Source organism: Taudactylus pleione, unplaced genomic scaffold (assembly GCF_031769625.1).
Source record: "Taudactylus pleione unplaced genomic scaffold, aTauple2 ptg001774l, whole genome shotgun sequence".
NCBI lineage: Eukaryota > Metazoa > Chordata > Amphibia > Anura > Myobatrachidae > Taudactylus > Taudactylus pleione.
The window spans coordinates 518,521-533,954 of record NW_028286171.1 but is presented as its reverse complement, the minus strand read 5'-3'; the positions used below and the strand labels follow the sequence as shown (position 1 = coordinate 533,954).

General features: G+C 44.6%; 1 protein-coding gene across 1 annotated transcript in view; it reads left to right on the top strand.

Annotated features, from left to right (window-relative positions):
* Nucleotides 1-2,573: 2,573 nt before the first annotated feature.
* The window catches only part of LOC148439462 (partitioning defective 3 homolog B-like), a gene marked incomplete at its 3' end in the record, with an annotated part of 417,659 nt that continues 404,798 nt past the window's right edge, over nucleotides 2,574-15,434 (top strand). The window contains exons 1-2 of the mRNA XM_088464716.1: nucleotides 2,574-2,603; nucleotides 2,764-2,932. Of these exons, the coding sequence (XP_088320842.1) occupies nucleotides 2,574-2,603; nucleotides 2,764-2,932 (199 nt within the window). The remainder of the gene's footprint in view (nucleotides 2,604-2,763; nucleotides 2,933-15,434) is intronic.

The following is a 15,434-nucleotide window of genomic DNA, read 5'->3' as shown; positions in this document are numbered from 1 at the left end:
TATAGCAGTGTTTATTATAGCAGTATTTATTATAGCAGTGTTTATTATAGCAGTATTTATTATAGCAGTATTTATTATAGCAGTATTTATTATAGCAGTGTTTATTATAGCAGTATTTATTATAGCAGTATTTATCATAGCAGTATTTATTATAGCAGTGTTTATTATAGCAGTGTTTATTATAGCAGTATTTATTATAGCAGTGTTTATTATAGCAGTGTTTATTATAGCAGTATTTATTATAGCAGTGTTTATTATAGCAGTGTTTATTATAGCAGTGTTTATTATAGCAGTGTTTATTATAGCAGTATTTATTATAGCAGTATTTATTATAGCAGTGTTTATTATAGCAGTATTTATTATAGCAGTATTTATTATAGCAGTGTTTATTATAGCAGTATTTATTATAGCAGTATTTATTATAGCAGTGTTTATTATAGCAGTATTTATTATTGTGTTGTTGAGAGCAATCAGGTTAGACAGTTGATAGTGGGGCTCCGTTACCTCAGCCGCAAAGATGCCCTTACATACCTGATTTGCTTAATATACAACATTCCATTTATATTTTTTATTTATTTTTATATTAATAAATATGTATCAATTCACAAACCTCGATGTAAAGTGACACAATGCTGCGTGTAAAACATTCTGTTATTTACTTTCCAGTGAGCGTGATACAAACTGGTGCAAACCAAGGGTCACAGGGGTGTAGTATACAGCCCGGTGTCCGTACTCCCTGCTGGCGTCGCTAGAAAGCGTTGTGTAATTGCGGGGATGTATAATGGTGGAGAATTGCGCATTGGTAAAAGTCTTGTAGAATCTATGTTCATCTCAGTTTATCTGCTGCTACAGTCCGTACATTATCCAGTATACTCTATAGTCCCAGTTTTATATTAGCTGTGTACGTGTGACATGGCGAATAATCCATTGTTACATTCCTGCCATGCTGTCATGTTGGGTGGTGGAGTTGTTATATCTCTGTGGAGTCATCTCATTAATTAGGGAAAGCTGATCGTCCCATGATAAAACGTGACTCAGCAAGGAGCGCTATTCTGCTTATAGGCACGCAACGCAGTTACTAATATCTGCGGTGATATGTAAATGTGCGTATTCGTATTGTGATCGCAGCCTACAATGAGGACGCCCACTTCCCCTTACTCACATCCGTATACTAGGGCAACATAGCGAAATAATCAGTAACATCAGACCCATACGCACAGTTACGGCAGGTCAGACCTCACTCAGGAACTACTTACTTCTGCGCACGCTATGAGGCCTCAAGCTGTGTATGGTGTCACAGTGGCTAATTTATGTAGTGCCGATAAAACACACTGTCACGTCTGCGTTCGTCCTTTTTTTTATATAATAAATTATTGCTGGATTATAAAATGCCAGAGTTTTTAAAAAGCGTGTGTAATAAAGATTGTGGATCTCTACGTATAGCACCGATTTCATATAATGTAATCATAGCTTGTAGAGAATATGTATTATACAGGTCCTTTTGGTGATTTAACAGTTTCTCTTACCTAACATTTACCCGTGAGTGGTTGCTATGGGCAATGTATACAGTCTTTACAAGGTTTGATAAATCTCTTCCCATATCACAGGAAAAATATCAGACTCCAAGATTCCCTGTGAATTTCCTAATGGCCGGATTCACTTAGGTTACCGCGCAAGGGGAAGGGCTTGTAGACTCAGGGGTCTATGTACTAAGCAGTGATAAGGTACCAGCCAATCAGCTCCCAACTGTCATTTTTCAAACACAGCCTGTGAGATGACAGTTGGGAGCTGATTGGCTGGCACCTTATCACTTTCTTATCACTTTTCACTCTGTCTCCTAACACTGCTTAGTACATAGACCCCTCAGACTTTGCCATTCAATTACAAGCCCTTTTCCTCGCATGTTAAATCCGTGGCTAATGCGTGTTAACCCATAGATTTTGTGTTAAGTGCCCGTACCTACAGGTTAACACATTCCAGGCGGCCGTGATAAGGGCAGAAAGCCCTACGTACGAGCCTCAGGAAGGAGCAAACAGAAATCCACTCCCCCGGGTACGGCTTCTAGGCTAATTGGATCCGGCCCTTTTCTATTTTCACCGGCATACGGTCTGCAAACATGTACAGCGCTAAGAGCCTCACATAGACCCGTACAGGTAGCTGAAGGAAATCAGCCAAACTAAGATGTGGGGGAGATGTACACTAAGATGTGGGGGAGTTAGGAGCTGAATGGTTGGTACTTTATCTCTCTCCACTTTATCACTTTCCAAGGCTTAGTACATCTCCCCCTATAAGAGATAATAGGCAAATTAAGAAAGGTGATTTATCAGTGTTTTAATCCATAATCACCATTATATTCAAAATAATAAACTAATTAAAATAAATGTAATTATTACGTAAATGTATTATTAGCAGGGACGGACTGGGGGCAAGAATTGGCTCAGGCATGCTTTGTGTGCGTACACGCATGGCGAAAAAAGGGGCGTGGCCATGCATCACAGGGGGCGAGTCGTGAAGCCACGCCCCATTTTAGCATAGCGTCCGAGCACAGCGCCAGGAAGCGGAGCTGCTCAGCCATGACCTCGGGTGGCTGGACTGGCCATCTGGTAATTCTGGCACAGAAGGTCCGATGACCCTTTTGTACCGCAATAACTTGCATGGAGATTAGCGCTGTGAATGTTACTTGGTCAGTAGGGGTTAGGTATGACCTGAGTCCATGTCTGTGTAACTGCCATGTGCTTAATGACTTTTCTCTTCTTCTACCAGCTGATTGCGGTGTTTGACGAGCTGGAAATATCCACCAAAGCAGAAGATGCAGCCGTCATGGCGGATCGCCTCAGCCCTAACCCGTTTGAGGCAGAGTTGGCAGCGCAACACCCCACGTTCCAGCCACTTCGGGGAGAAATCGAAGTCACTCACTCTGCGCTAAAGCTTGGTAAGCCGCTACTTCCACGATGCAGTCATCTGACTTCTTATTTTCTTCGAGCGCCTTTATACGATACATATGGCCATTGTAAGATACGTGGGAGTATTCTCTAACCACCAGTTTCTTCCAGCAAACGCTTCTGAAGAGCAAAATAGTCGCCTTACGTTCCCAGCCTTGTTATTTCATATTCTGTCTGCATTAGCCGTCAGCGCGGTGTGTTCTAGAATGAGATTATCTGTGACAGTATAGCTCGTACGCCGGAATGACGGCATCAGACTAAGGCGTCTAGTTACTAAGCAGTGTTAGGAGACAGAGTGAAAAGTAATAAGAAAGTGATAAGGTGCCAGCCAATCAGCTCCCACCTGTCATCTCACAGGCTGTGTTTAAAAAATGACAGTTGGGAGCTGATTGGCTGGCACCTTATCACTTTCTTATCACTTTTCACTCTATCTCCTAACACTGCTTAGTAAATAGAGCCCTAAATTGTGCGGGAAGGGAACCTTGTAAGCCGTCCCTGTCGCTGCGCGTCCTCCCAGGCACTGATTACTCCTGGCTGTGTTTTTCTATTTACTTTGGATAGATTCTTGCCTTTCCTAGGTTCTTGTTCACAGGCTGATGTTACACATAGTTATAAGAAGTTAAAATATCATCCCAAATGTTAATGATACATTGTTTTGCTATTTTATCTGCTGCCGTGATCCGTGTTCGCTTTCAGTTGCGTTAAAATGTTATTTTTTTTCTTTGTCTTTTTTTTTTCCTGCCAGCACAAACACTGGGAAACATGAATATCTGGTTTTGTATAAACGTCCTTGTACCGTAGACAGTGAGATGCCTAACGACTGTGCAGCCCCGCCTCCCTGCGCTCATCAGCCAGAATGCAAGAGGCGCACTTTTGTAATAATACAATTTCTAGTGTCATATCGTATTGTAAGGACGTGCTAGTGGTAATTAGCTCTTTGATTATCTCCATAACATCTCGGCATTTACAATTATAAGAACTAATTAGGTGAGAAACAAATGACAAACTGCAGAATGGATTTCAAGGATTGAGAGAGAGGGAACGTGAATGCGCGCTGGTCGCTGCTGAAGTAGCGCGGGTGGGGTTCTGATGTTTATTAATGAAAGGGGATATTATATGTATGGATGAAAGTATAAAGCCTCAGGATCCCAATGACAGAACTGTAAGGACCCATGAAAGCTCCAGCAGATCGGTCTGATATAAGGGCACACGCCTGAGCACATACCTGTTTGTGTTTCACTGCATGATGCCAGGACGGTCAGTCGCCAACACGTTTTCATATAGCGGATTACTGTGCACAAAATGTCAGTCATCAGCTGTATTGTCAGTAAACCTCTTACCCTGGGCACAGCCCTCCCTCTTCACCCCTAGGCCATGCCCACAGTTCTTACCGCAGATGATCCCACCGCTAATCCGTAGTGGCGGAATTGTACAATGCCGGCACTGACCCGACAGATTTTGTGCTTGCCGACGTGTCCTCTTGCATCTTTGGTGCTCGCGCTGCAAACGTGTGCATGCGTCGCTCTATGCGATTAGCCGTGGCTGCTTGCGCCACGGTACGCCATGCCGCACGTTGTGTTCGCACCATGCAATCCTATGGAGTCGCTGGTGCGAACGCAGTGTGCGCACCTCGCACCATACGTGGCGCGATTTGCCGCACAAGCGGCAAAGTTGCAAGAGGACATATCTGTATATCATACTCGCCGGCTTTTGAGGGGGCAACAATGTCCGAGGTGCAGGACGATGTAGCACAATCGCTTTATTATAGCTTTTGGCACAAAAATGGTGCAAATTGCGTAATCAGCTCTGGGAAACGGTCGGCGTGCCAGAGGCCAGCCTGAGCCACCTGAAATCTGTGACTCATTGCATTAGACCTGACAGCATGACGATAATGTGAATTTTTTTGTGTCCGTGCTCTGAGGGGAATCACGTTTTACCAGAAATCTCGAGCCCTAACCTTCCACATGTCTCACGCTCGCTGTCTGCCTGCCATTTGCATGTCCAGCCATAATGCTCAGTTCTCTTAATGACGATTGGGGCCTTATTTGTTCCTCATTGTAAACTAGTCTATTACAAATTGTTGAGGACACATTTATTAACACGCAAGTAGTTACCCAGTAGTTAAATCTGGCCATGAGCTTTTCATTCTAAATCAGTGGTGTCCAACTCGGGCCCTTCAGCTGCAGTGGAACTACACATCCCAGCATGCACTGCCAGAGTTTTGCTATTAGGGCATGCTAAAACTATGGCAGGGCATGCTGGAATATGTAGTCCCACAGTTGCTGGAGGTCCCAAGTTTGACACCACTGTTCTAAATGAAATTGGTAAGTCGTTCAACGAAGGCAGTCATGTCCCGTTTTTTTGCCTTTGAACTCTCTCTAAAGCATTATTAAGGTTCTTACCAATAAACCTCTTTTTGTGCAGATGTTGGCACCTAAACAGATTACTGCGGGTCAGACTTTAGTGCCATTACGTTACCGGCCTAGGATTCTCATCTCGCTTCATTTCCTGAACTCTCATATTCTGCGACTTTGGAGCAGATATAAAGAATCTCTTTGGACGGCCCCTGTTTTCCTCCGTAATCTGGGGAATTAGCCAGCGCAGTAATCACATTGCGCCATGTACAGCGAGAACGGAGAACAGAAGCGGATCGGACCACCAGATGGAGGTCCACATGACCTCTCTCAGCAGCATGACGACGTCAGGGCCACTGAGGAGGCAGGGGCATCAATTGGTGGCATATTCACTTGAACTGGGGGCACCTGTTAAAATCTTGCCTAAGACACCAAATTGGTTGGGGCTGGCACTGGCGAATGTTCTCATCGCTGGGTAGATATTACAATGAGAACGGAATGACCACGCTCTAGGGCCCCACAGGAGAAATATAGACATAAATGTTCTTGGTTTTTTTTACACATAGTGATGTCACACCGATCTAATCGTAGCATAGTGATGTCACACCGATCTAACATAACATAGTGATGTCACACCGATCTAACCATAACAGTGATGTCACCGATCTAACCATAGCATAGTGATGTCACTTCAATCTAATCATAACATAGTAATGTCACAAAGATCCAACATAACATAGTGATGTCATACTGATCTAACCATAAGTGATGTCACACCGATCTAACCATAACAGTGATGTCACACCAATCTAAGCATTGCATATTAATGTCACACCGATCTAACATAACATAGTGATGTCACGCCGATCTAACCATAACAGTGATGTCACACCAATCTAAGCATTGCATATTAATGTCACACCGATCTAACATAACATAGTGATGTCACGCCGATCTAATCATAATATAGTAATGTCACGCCGATGTAACCATTACATAGTGATGTCACACTAATCTAGCCATAACATAGTGATGTCATACTGGCTGACTTAGCCCAAACATAGTGATGTCACACTGATCTAACTTCTAGTGATGTCACACTGATCTAACTTCTAGTGATGTCACACTGATCTAACATATAGTGATGTCACACTGATCTAACATATAGTGATGTCACACCCATTTAACACAACAGTGATGTCATACCGATCTAACATAATTTAGTGACCTCACATCTATCTAGCCATAACATAGTGATGTGACACTGATCTTTTAATAGCATAGTGATGTCACGCCGATGTAACCATTACATAGTGATGTCACACCAATCTAGCCATAACATATTGATGTCACACTGACTTAGCCCTAACATAGTGATGTCACACTGATCTAACATATAGTGATGTCACAACCATTTAACACAACATAGTGATGTCACACTGATCTAACATAATTTAGTGATGTCACACCGATCTAGCCATAACATAGTGATGTCACACTGACCAAGCCATAACATAGTGATGTCACACTGATCTAACATAATTTAGTGATGTCACACCTATCTAGCCATAACATAGTGATGTCACACCGATCTAGCCATAACATAGTGATGTCACACTGACCTAGCCCTAACACAGTGATGCCATCACATAGTGATGTCACATCTATCTAGCCATACCATGGTGGTATCACACCAATCTAAAACCACAGGTAATAAGTGACATATTGTACAAAATCAGAGTATCGGAAACTGAGGCACTGATTCAGAGCCGGACGCTCTGACAGAGCGCTCGCTCTGAATCAGGGCCGTCCCTCTTACTTTTTGGAGCAGCCTCCTGGCCGCTCGCATAGCTGTGGATAACCACCCACAGCTATAGCGAGCGGCCAAAATGATGTTCAAGACCATCGCGACCATCGGGCTTGTGATGAGACCCTGCGGTAGGGTCTCGCTGCTGCAAGCCCTGGAGTGATTTTGGCTCTATCAGAGCCAAAAGCACTCCCACTGACATCACTAGTGATGTCATTGGGGCCGGCCCCAGACGGTAGGCGTTCCCATGGGAACGCCTCCTTCTGGGCAGCCACGCCCCTAACACGCCCACCAAAGGGACGTGCTGTCAATCACCATCGACAGCACGCCCCCTTTGGTGCGAGACCCATTATTCGGGTCTCACGCATGCACACGACGAAGCCTCCGTCATGCGCATGCGCACTTGGGCAACATCGACCCGCTTGCGATCGCTCAGCGCTCGCAAGCGGATCTGTATCAGGCCCTGAGTCATATATTCAGCACTATCCTACGTGGTACCCTGGACTGTGAAAGACAAATCTGAGTCTGGTCTATACAGCAAACGTGCAGATCCCAGCATATTACACTGTACTGCTGCTAATCGTTCCTGCATTAGTAATTGCACTATCTATAATAAGAATCGGTACTTTGTGACACGCAGCTAAACACCTCTCTTCTCGGCTATCTCTCACTCTAAGCCGCCCCTGTGTGTCACATCATTTGCATTTAAAGCCGAAGGTAACGTTCTCATAAAGATTTGTTCTGCTGGAATCTGTGCAATGTTCATGGCCCTCAGTCTAGATTTACGTTTTTCTAAAAGTGACATATTTCTCAATAATAACTTCCTGCGGCTTCGTCCCTATTGTTACTGATTTGAATGGAGCATTTTGTGCATTCTTAGCTCCTTTTGCGGCTGGAAGCTCCGTCTCCGATGGATGGGTTCCTATGATTTCTGCCAAAACATTTGTATATTTAGATTTTCTTTAAAAGGTTATTCAAACAAAAGTGTCAAAATAGCCCATTTGAAGTATTTACAGAAGATCCATCTTAGGAGACACCTTGTGTATATAACCTGCTCTCTCTAACAGAGGAATTCCTATCAGATAATGCGTCCTGATGGATGAAGACGGTTTTCCACCACTTATTTTTTTCTTATCCGTTCGGGTTACCCTACTAAATGAACCCTACCGCCACCTCTGACTGCACACCCTCCAATTTCGCTTTTCATGGACGTCCCTCGTGTAATCTAAGTTGAAAAGGCGAGGCCGGCTGTATCGCTTACTGGCCGTCGTGCGCGGAGTCTCATTTTCTCGCTCGCACTTTCCTCCTGCCTCTCGTACTGTTATGCAGATGTCGGACTCTCCTCTAGGCTGTCAATTAAAAATGTAATGAAACAAGGCGTGCTTATCATCAGTGCTTTCCAAGCAGTCAGGAAACCATCCATTCCTCATTATGTATTTCTCTTGGAAGACTGTGAAATATATGCAGTCAACGCCCAAATTTATATTTTCCTGGGAGACGAATGTTGCTTAGGAGTAAGACTTATTTATGGACAATTGCTTATACAGTGCCAGCATATTCCATTGTGCTTTGGGAACAAAACAGTAATAAAACAAGGTAAGAGGGCCCTGCATGCAAGCCTATAATCTAAGACTAAGAGCTGGTATGCTGCTCATTACTCTCTGCATTGTTACATGCCTAGTCTGCCTTCGTTATATAATAATTATCTATTTTCCTGTGGGCAACGTCGGCTAATCCTGAGGTGGTGTCCGCAATAACAGGACAGCTGGGTACTGGAGAGAAATGGTCTCCCCCATTCTGTATACAGGGAATCATTACATAGCGCCTTCACCTGCAGGTAGGGGAGGGATGGGGGTGCTTTGCTATATAGGCAAAAACGCTAAATACGGGGGAAAATGTCCGGTTTTGGCAGGAATTAGGGCTCGTGTCTTCTGTAAATAGAAAAGGAAGCGCCGCCTAGAGGTTCCTAGTATAGGTACAGCGAAGGGGGTTTTGTTTGTTCATTCTGCTCTTTAATAGGATGAAATGTTGTTAAATTCGTTCTCTGGCAAAGAACAAGCCAATGGGGTCCTCACTGCTTCATAGATAGACCCCATAGGTCCTGTTAGTGTTTCTACACTAGTTTACAGATTTTATTGCCATGGATGACAGAGCCTTCACCATCATGCGTGTGCCATGGATGACAGAGCCCGCAGCATCACGCATGTGACATGAATGACAAAGGCCGCAGCATCACACATGTGACATGAATGACAGAACCCGCAGCATCACGCATGTGACATGAATGACAGAGCCCGCAGCATCACGCATGTTACATGATTGACAGAGGCCGCAGCATCACACATGTGACATGAATGACAGAGCCCGCAGCATCACACATGTGACATGAATGACAGAGGCCGCAGCATCACGCATGTGACATGAATGACAGAGCCCGCAGCATCACGCATGTTACATGATTGACAGAGGCCGCAGCATCACACATGTGACATGAATGACAGAGCCCGCAGCATCACGCATGTGACATGAATGACAGAGCCCGCAGCATCACACATGTGACATGATTGACAGAGCCCGCAGCATCACGCATGTGACATGAATGACAGAGCCCGCAGCATCACGCATGTGACATGAATGACAGAGCCCGCAGCATCACGCATGTGACATGAATGACAGAGCCCGCAGCATCACGCATGTTACATGATTGACAGAGCCCGCAGCATCACGCATGTGACATGAATGACAAAGGCCGCAGCATCACGCATGTGACATGAATGACAGAGCCCGCAGGATCACGCATGTGACATCAATAATGGAACCTCAGGAAGGCCGCCTGCACGGGGCCCCAGTGACGTGAGCGGAGGGAAGGCCGCCTGCAGGGGGCCCCAGCAATGTGAGCCGCGGGAAGATCAAGTTCATTTATCTGAGAATCAGTGTAGGGACTGGCTAGATGGGAATGACCGTGAAGCGGTGGCCAGCTTAACAAAGTATTGCAATATTTTGGAACCAACATTCCCTATGTTCAAAGGAGTTGCAGTTTGAAAAGCATGTGAGTGCCGAATTTGTATGATATTTTTTTTATATATATATACAATAAATGCAATAAATAGAGGTTTTTAGCATAATCATGGCCAAGGTTATGGGCCTACCCACCATATCCAGGTAACCTCTGTTGGGTAGGTCCCTAACATACTAGGATTCAAATCCAGAACGCAGGACACCCCCAAACCAGCCCAGCCGCCCGAGGGCACCGCCATAATGAGAAAAGTGAAGTAAGAAAGGTAAGAGCAGCTGTGACTGCATGTATGGGATAGAAGTGAAAATACAATATAATAAAAACAAACAGTAAAGTGTTAAAATAGTGCAGAAAAGGAAGAATGTGTTATAATGCGATGCCCTGAAGCCGACCAACCAAAGCAATCCAGGGGACCCACACCCCAAAAATCAACAAAACTTCCACTGCAGTATATAACTTGTAGAACTTACCTAAAATTGTGCCTTTTTACTACTACTATTACTACTACTTTACTATTAGGCATTGCAGGACCCCTGGTGTAATGTCATTCTGACTGACTGCCACGTAAGATAAATGATAGCGCCACAGTGTCCGTCCCAGACCAAAAAGACACACAATCCAGATAATCCCAATAATGTTTTAATTAATTCAATGGTGAAATGTATTAAAAATGAGCATACAAAATGAACATATAGGATGACAGCACTATTAATACAAAAACAATACAATACAGTAGATCTGCACGTACAAGGATGAATATCCTAAGCTGACACCTAGAAAATCTGATGAAATAGAAAAGCACCAGCCGTGTCCATTAGTTCACACAAGAAGAAACAAAGGCCCTCATTCAGAGCCGCACGTTAACAACAGTACGCTCGTTGCGTTCCGATGTTGACTAACCGCGCATGCGTCGGTGTTACACTGCGCATGTGCGTACGGCAGATTGCGAGCTTTTTTTCTCTCGTTCCTAAAATAGCGTACAGGAAGTGACATGTCAAATGTGATTGACAGAACAGGGCGTTTTTGGGTGTTGACGGGGGTGGAGATGAAAAAACGCAGGCGTGGCGAGGCGTTTTTGGGGCGTACATACATTAGCAGATGCGAACGTCAAATGTGTTCGGACCGTCTCATACGTCACTGGAACATCCGCTTTCCCTTCAAAATGCTCGCACAGCTTAGGGTCAGGATTACTCGACCACATTGGCGATGGCCTTCTCCTCCGTCCCGGGACTCAACGATGGTGCTGCGATTAATCGCGGCTGGTCAGTAAAGTAATTAGTGTTGGATTGAAAACCGGCTTGGTATGTGTTTGGAAAGCAGTTTATTGGGATAGCACAAAAGCGTACGCAGGTGGAAATCAGAGCTGCTAATGTCATGATTACACAATCAATTAGCGTACATTTTTGGGGTTTTATTTTGGCCACAATTTGTTGGTTATGGCCTATTGTAACAATAATATCATCATGTTTTAATTAGCTCCCCTTTTTTTTGGTTTACTGTGGAATTTGCATCGCTATGTGATTTTTTAAACGTTCCTTAAAGAGGCCTTTTTTTTTTTTAAGAGGGTCAGTTTTTGCCTTTAGGGCCAGGATTAAATGTAACCCATTTGTACAATAATGTCACAATACAATGTCAGTGTTTTGTTTTAAATTTATTGTTTAAACACAAACAAATTGGCCTAATATTTTGTTGCCTTTTTTTGTGGCAAAGATATTTGTTAAAAAAAAAAAAAAAACCATAACTGGTAACATAAACGTAAATACCAAATGTAAAAACATTTCACAAGAAAGGAGAGGGAAGTTTTGACCAGAAAGGAATATGAGCCAAGCACAGAAGGAGTGTGGGAAAAGTCGCCATTGCTATCACCGTTTTCTCGCCCGTTTGGCTGGGTGAGGGTGGGCGCCAGACCGGGTCCGGGATGCCATCGGGCTGGCCTGTCCAGAGGCAGATGTTGTGGCCTCTGGACTAGGCACAGGGCTAGGCACATTTGGAGGATTGGCTGATGTTGTGCCAGAGGTGGAGGATCCGGATGTTCCGGCAGGAAGGGAGGTCGGCTCCACCATGTGCTGGCGAACGAGCTGCTCCAGGGCATCGGCGATGCGGATGTTGGCCCTGGTATTTTCCGCCAGGGCCTGAGCAATGGTCACGTTGGCTGCAGCATTTTGCTCCAGGGCCTCAGCCACCCGTATCAGACTGGCGTCCATCCTCTGCAGAATCTCCGTATGGCAATCCGATTTAAAATTGAGTTCTGTGAGGAGGCCCACTGCCTGCGAGGGGGCACGCCCTGGACTGGCTTCTGCAGGGTCCTCAGCCGGATGTACTGGTTCCTCCCCTGCAGAGCCAGCAGAAATTCTGCGGCCAAGGCTCCCCTCTGGAGCAGACTCATCCGCCTCTGTCTCTGTTCGGAAAATTGCGAAAAGACTCTACATATTGGCACAATAGCATTTCAGAGTTGGTGACATCACAAGACTTACCTTGGCCAACATGAGGAGCCGCAAAGTCTGGCATGTCCGTATCCATGTTGGACACGCCAAACACCTCCACAGCCTGCACACACCCCTGTGCCAGCTCTTCTAAGTCTGTCAACTCCAATGACACAGGGGTGGGACCCCCACCTGTCCCCCTTGCATGCCTAGCCCTGTCGGCAAGTTTTTGCTTGAGACGATATTTGAAGTCGCCCCATCTGTGGAATGAAATTGGACCCATTATCCTTTTTTTTACAATGGGGTTTGTTTATAGGATGGGAAAGTGTTTACTTACCGCCGTTTGACATCCCGGGCTAGACGGACATAATCACCCACCCTATTGACAGCAACGGCGACCTCCTCCCACATTCTCCACTTCTGGCTTTGGCTCATATTCCTGGCTGCCTGGGGCAGGATGTCAACGCACTTCTGGATCAAAACCTCCATCTCCTTGCTTGTGAAATGTGGCTGCCTTTTTTTTTTGGCAGCTTTGGCGGGTTGACTGGGGCCAGCAGTCTCTTCCATGTCATCCTCCTCACCTATTTGGGTAAATATGCAGATTTAGCCACTTCACAACTTGCACAATATTATGTTTTAAAATAATCATTGAGACAAAATGCATGAAGGCCTTACCGCCGGATTTTTGGCCATTGTTTCCCTGGTCTGAAGCCATGTCTCTGCTTCCAGAATGAAATCAACCAGAAATTCAATGTGATTTCGTGACGTATTTATACATGCGTCCTTTGTTTGCGGCCGCATCATTGATTGTGCGTCCCTATGATTCATCCTTAATTTGTGCGGGAAAATAAACACTATTTATGGCTTGGTGTGTGTGGAGTCGAGGTTGGGTTGTTGGATTGTTGGCGGTTAAGTTGTTTGGATTTGGTTGTTTGCGGTTGGAGGATTTGGCAGAGTTGGTTTTTTGTTTGGTTTTGCTACAGTTGTTTTGGTTTTCCGTTCGCATTTTTTTGCTTTTTTCCACATCCTTTCCTGATTTGGTAAGTTTTGTGCAGTCTAATTTGTGGCCAATTGGTGTCTACTTCTGTTTTTTGGTTAGCTATTTTTTTTTAACACTAATTTCATCTTTTTTAGTTTGTTTTGGCTTTCGGACCCAAAGACCTTTTTTTTGGAAATCTTATATATTCGAGTTGGGTAAGTCCATTTTTTTTCTTGCATTTGCGAACTAATTAACGCATTTTTGACTGTTGGTGTAGTGACTTGCATTTGCGAACTAATTACCGCATTTTTGACTGTTGGTGTAGTGACTTGCATTTGCGAACTAATTAACGCATTTTTGACTGTTGGTGTAGTGACTTGCATTTGCGAATTAATTACCGCATTTTTGACTGTTGGTGTAGTGACTTGCATTTGCGAACTAATTAACGCATTTTTGACTGTTGGTGTAGTGACTTGCATTTGCGAATTAATTACCGCATTTTTGACTGTTGGTGTAGTGACTTGCATTTGCGAACTAATTAACGCATTTTTGACTGTTGGTGTAGTGACTTGCATTTGCGAACTAATTAACGCATTTTTGGCGGCTTATTCATCATGTAAACCAGTTTTGCTTTTCCCTTTTCCATTTTTGGGGTCCATTTGAACCCTATTTGACGTACGGTGTGCAATGTCGTTTTCATCGATGGCCAAATGTGTGTTTCGCCTATTTTCTGTGTTGGCTTGCAACAATTTGAAAAACAAAAATTCACCCTCTAAATTTTTGATGTCTCATTTTTGGCTTTTTTACAGTTTATACGTATCATGACAATACCCCGGCATGTAAGCAGCTATGGATGGTATCAGAAAGCTAAGTTGTTTTTTGTTACTTTTGGGGTGGCTCAAAAGCCTTACATTGTAAACTTTGAATTTCAGGTAGATCTGGGGCGAATTGTTCTGGCCCTGCTCCCGGAAGACGACCAACCTCAAACTCGTCCCAGGCGTAGGCATCGTAGGCATGCAAGGCCCCAGATATTTCGAACACGTGTCACCCTTTTTGGAATGCCCGATGATGAGGTTTTAAGACGCTACCGTCTACCTCCCAAAATCATCATAGACACTCTCTCATTAATAGAAAGTGATCTTGAGCGGCAAATTGACAGTCCAACAGCAATACCACCACTGACGCAATTTATGGCGGTGTTACATTTCTGTGCCTCAGGATCGATTCAAACAACGGTGGGAATAGTGGCGGGCATCTCCCAATCCTCCTTTTCCCGGATCCTGAGGGCAGTGATGGAGGCACTTTTCAAGCACCTCCATCATTTTATTAAAATGCCTTTGGATATGGGTGCCCTTAGTGTGGCCAAGGCCAATTTTTACCAAATAGCTGGCTTCCCACACATCATAGGGGTTGTGGATGGTACTCACATACCACTTCAGCCTCCAGCACGGCTGGAGGCAATATTTAGAAACAGGAAACACTATCACTCCCTGAATGTAATGGTGGTATGTGATGCCTCCCTCCAGATCCTGTCCCTGAATGCTAAATTACCCGGAAGTGCTCATGACTCCTTCGTCATCCGGCAATCAGGGATATGGCAGAAATTAACCAACCTACAAGCTGGTGATGCGTGGCTTCTGGGTAAGTGGAGACCTTTAGTACATAACAATGTTAAGCTTGATACACAGTGTTCCTGATGTGGTCTATTTTTGTTCACAGGAGACAGTGGATACCCTTGCATGTCCTGGCTGCTCACTCCTTATTTGGCTCCCACACCAGGGCCACAAAGTGCGTATAATTCCGCACTTACAGCCACCAGGCAAGTGGTGGAGCGCTGTATCGGCCTTTTAAAAGGCCGATTCAGATGCCTCCACCGCTCTGGTGGCGAGCTCATGTATGTGCTGGATATGGTG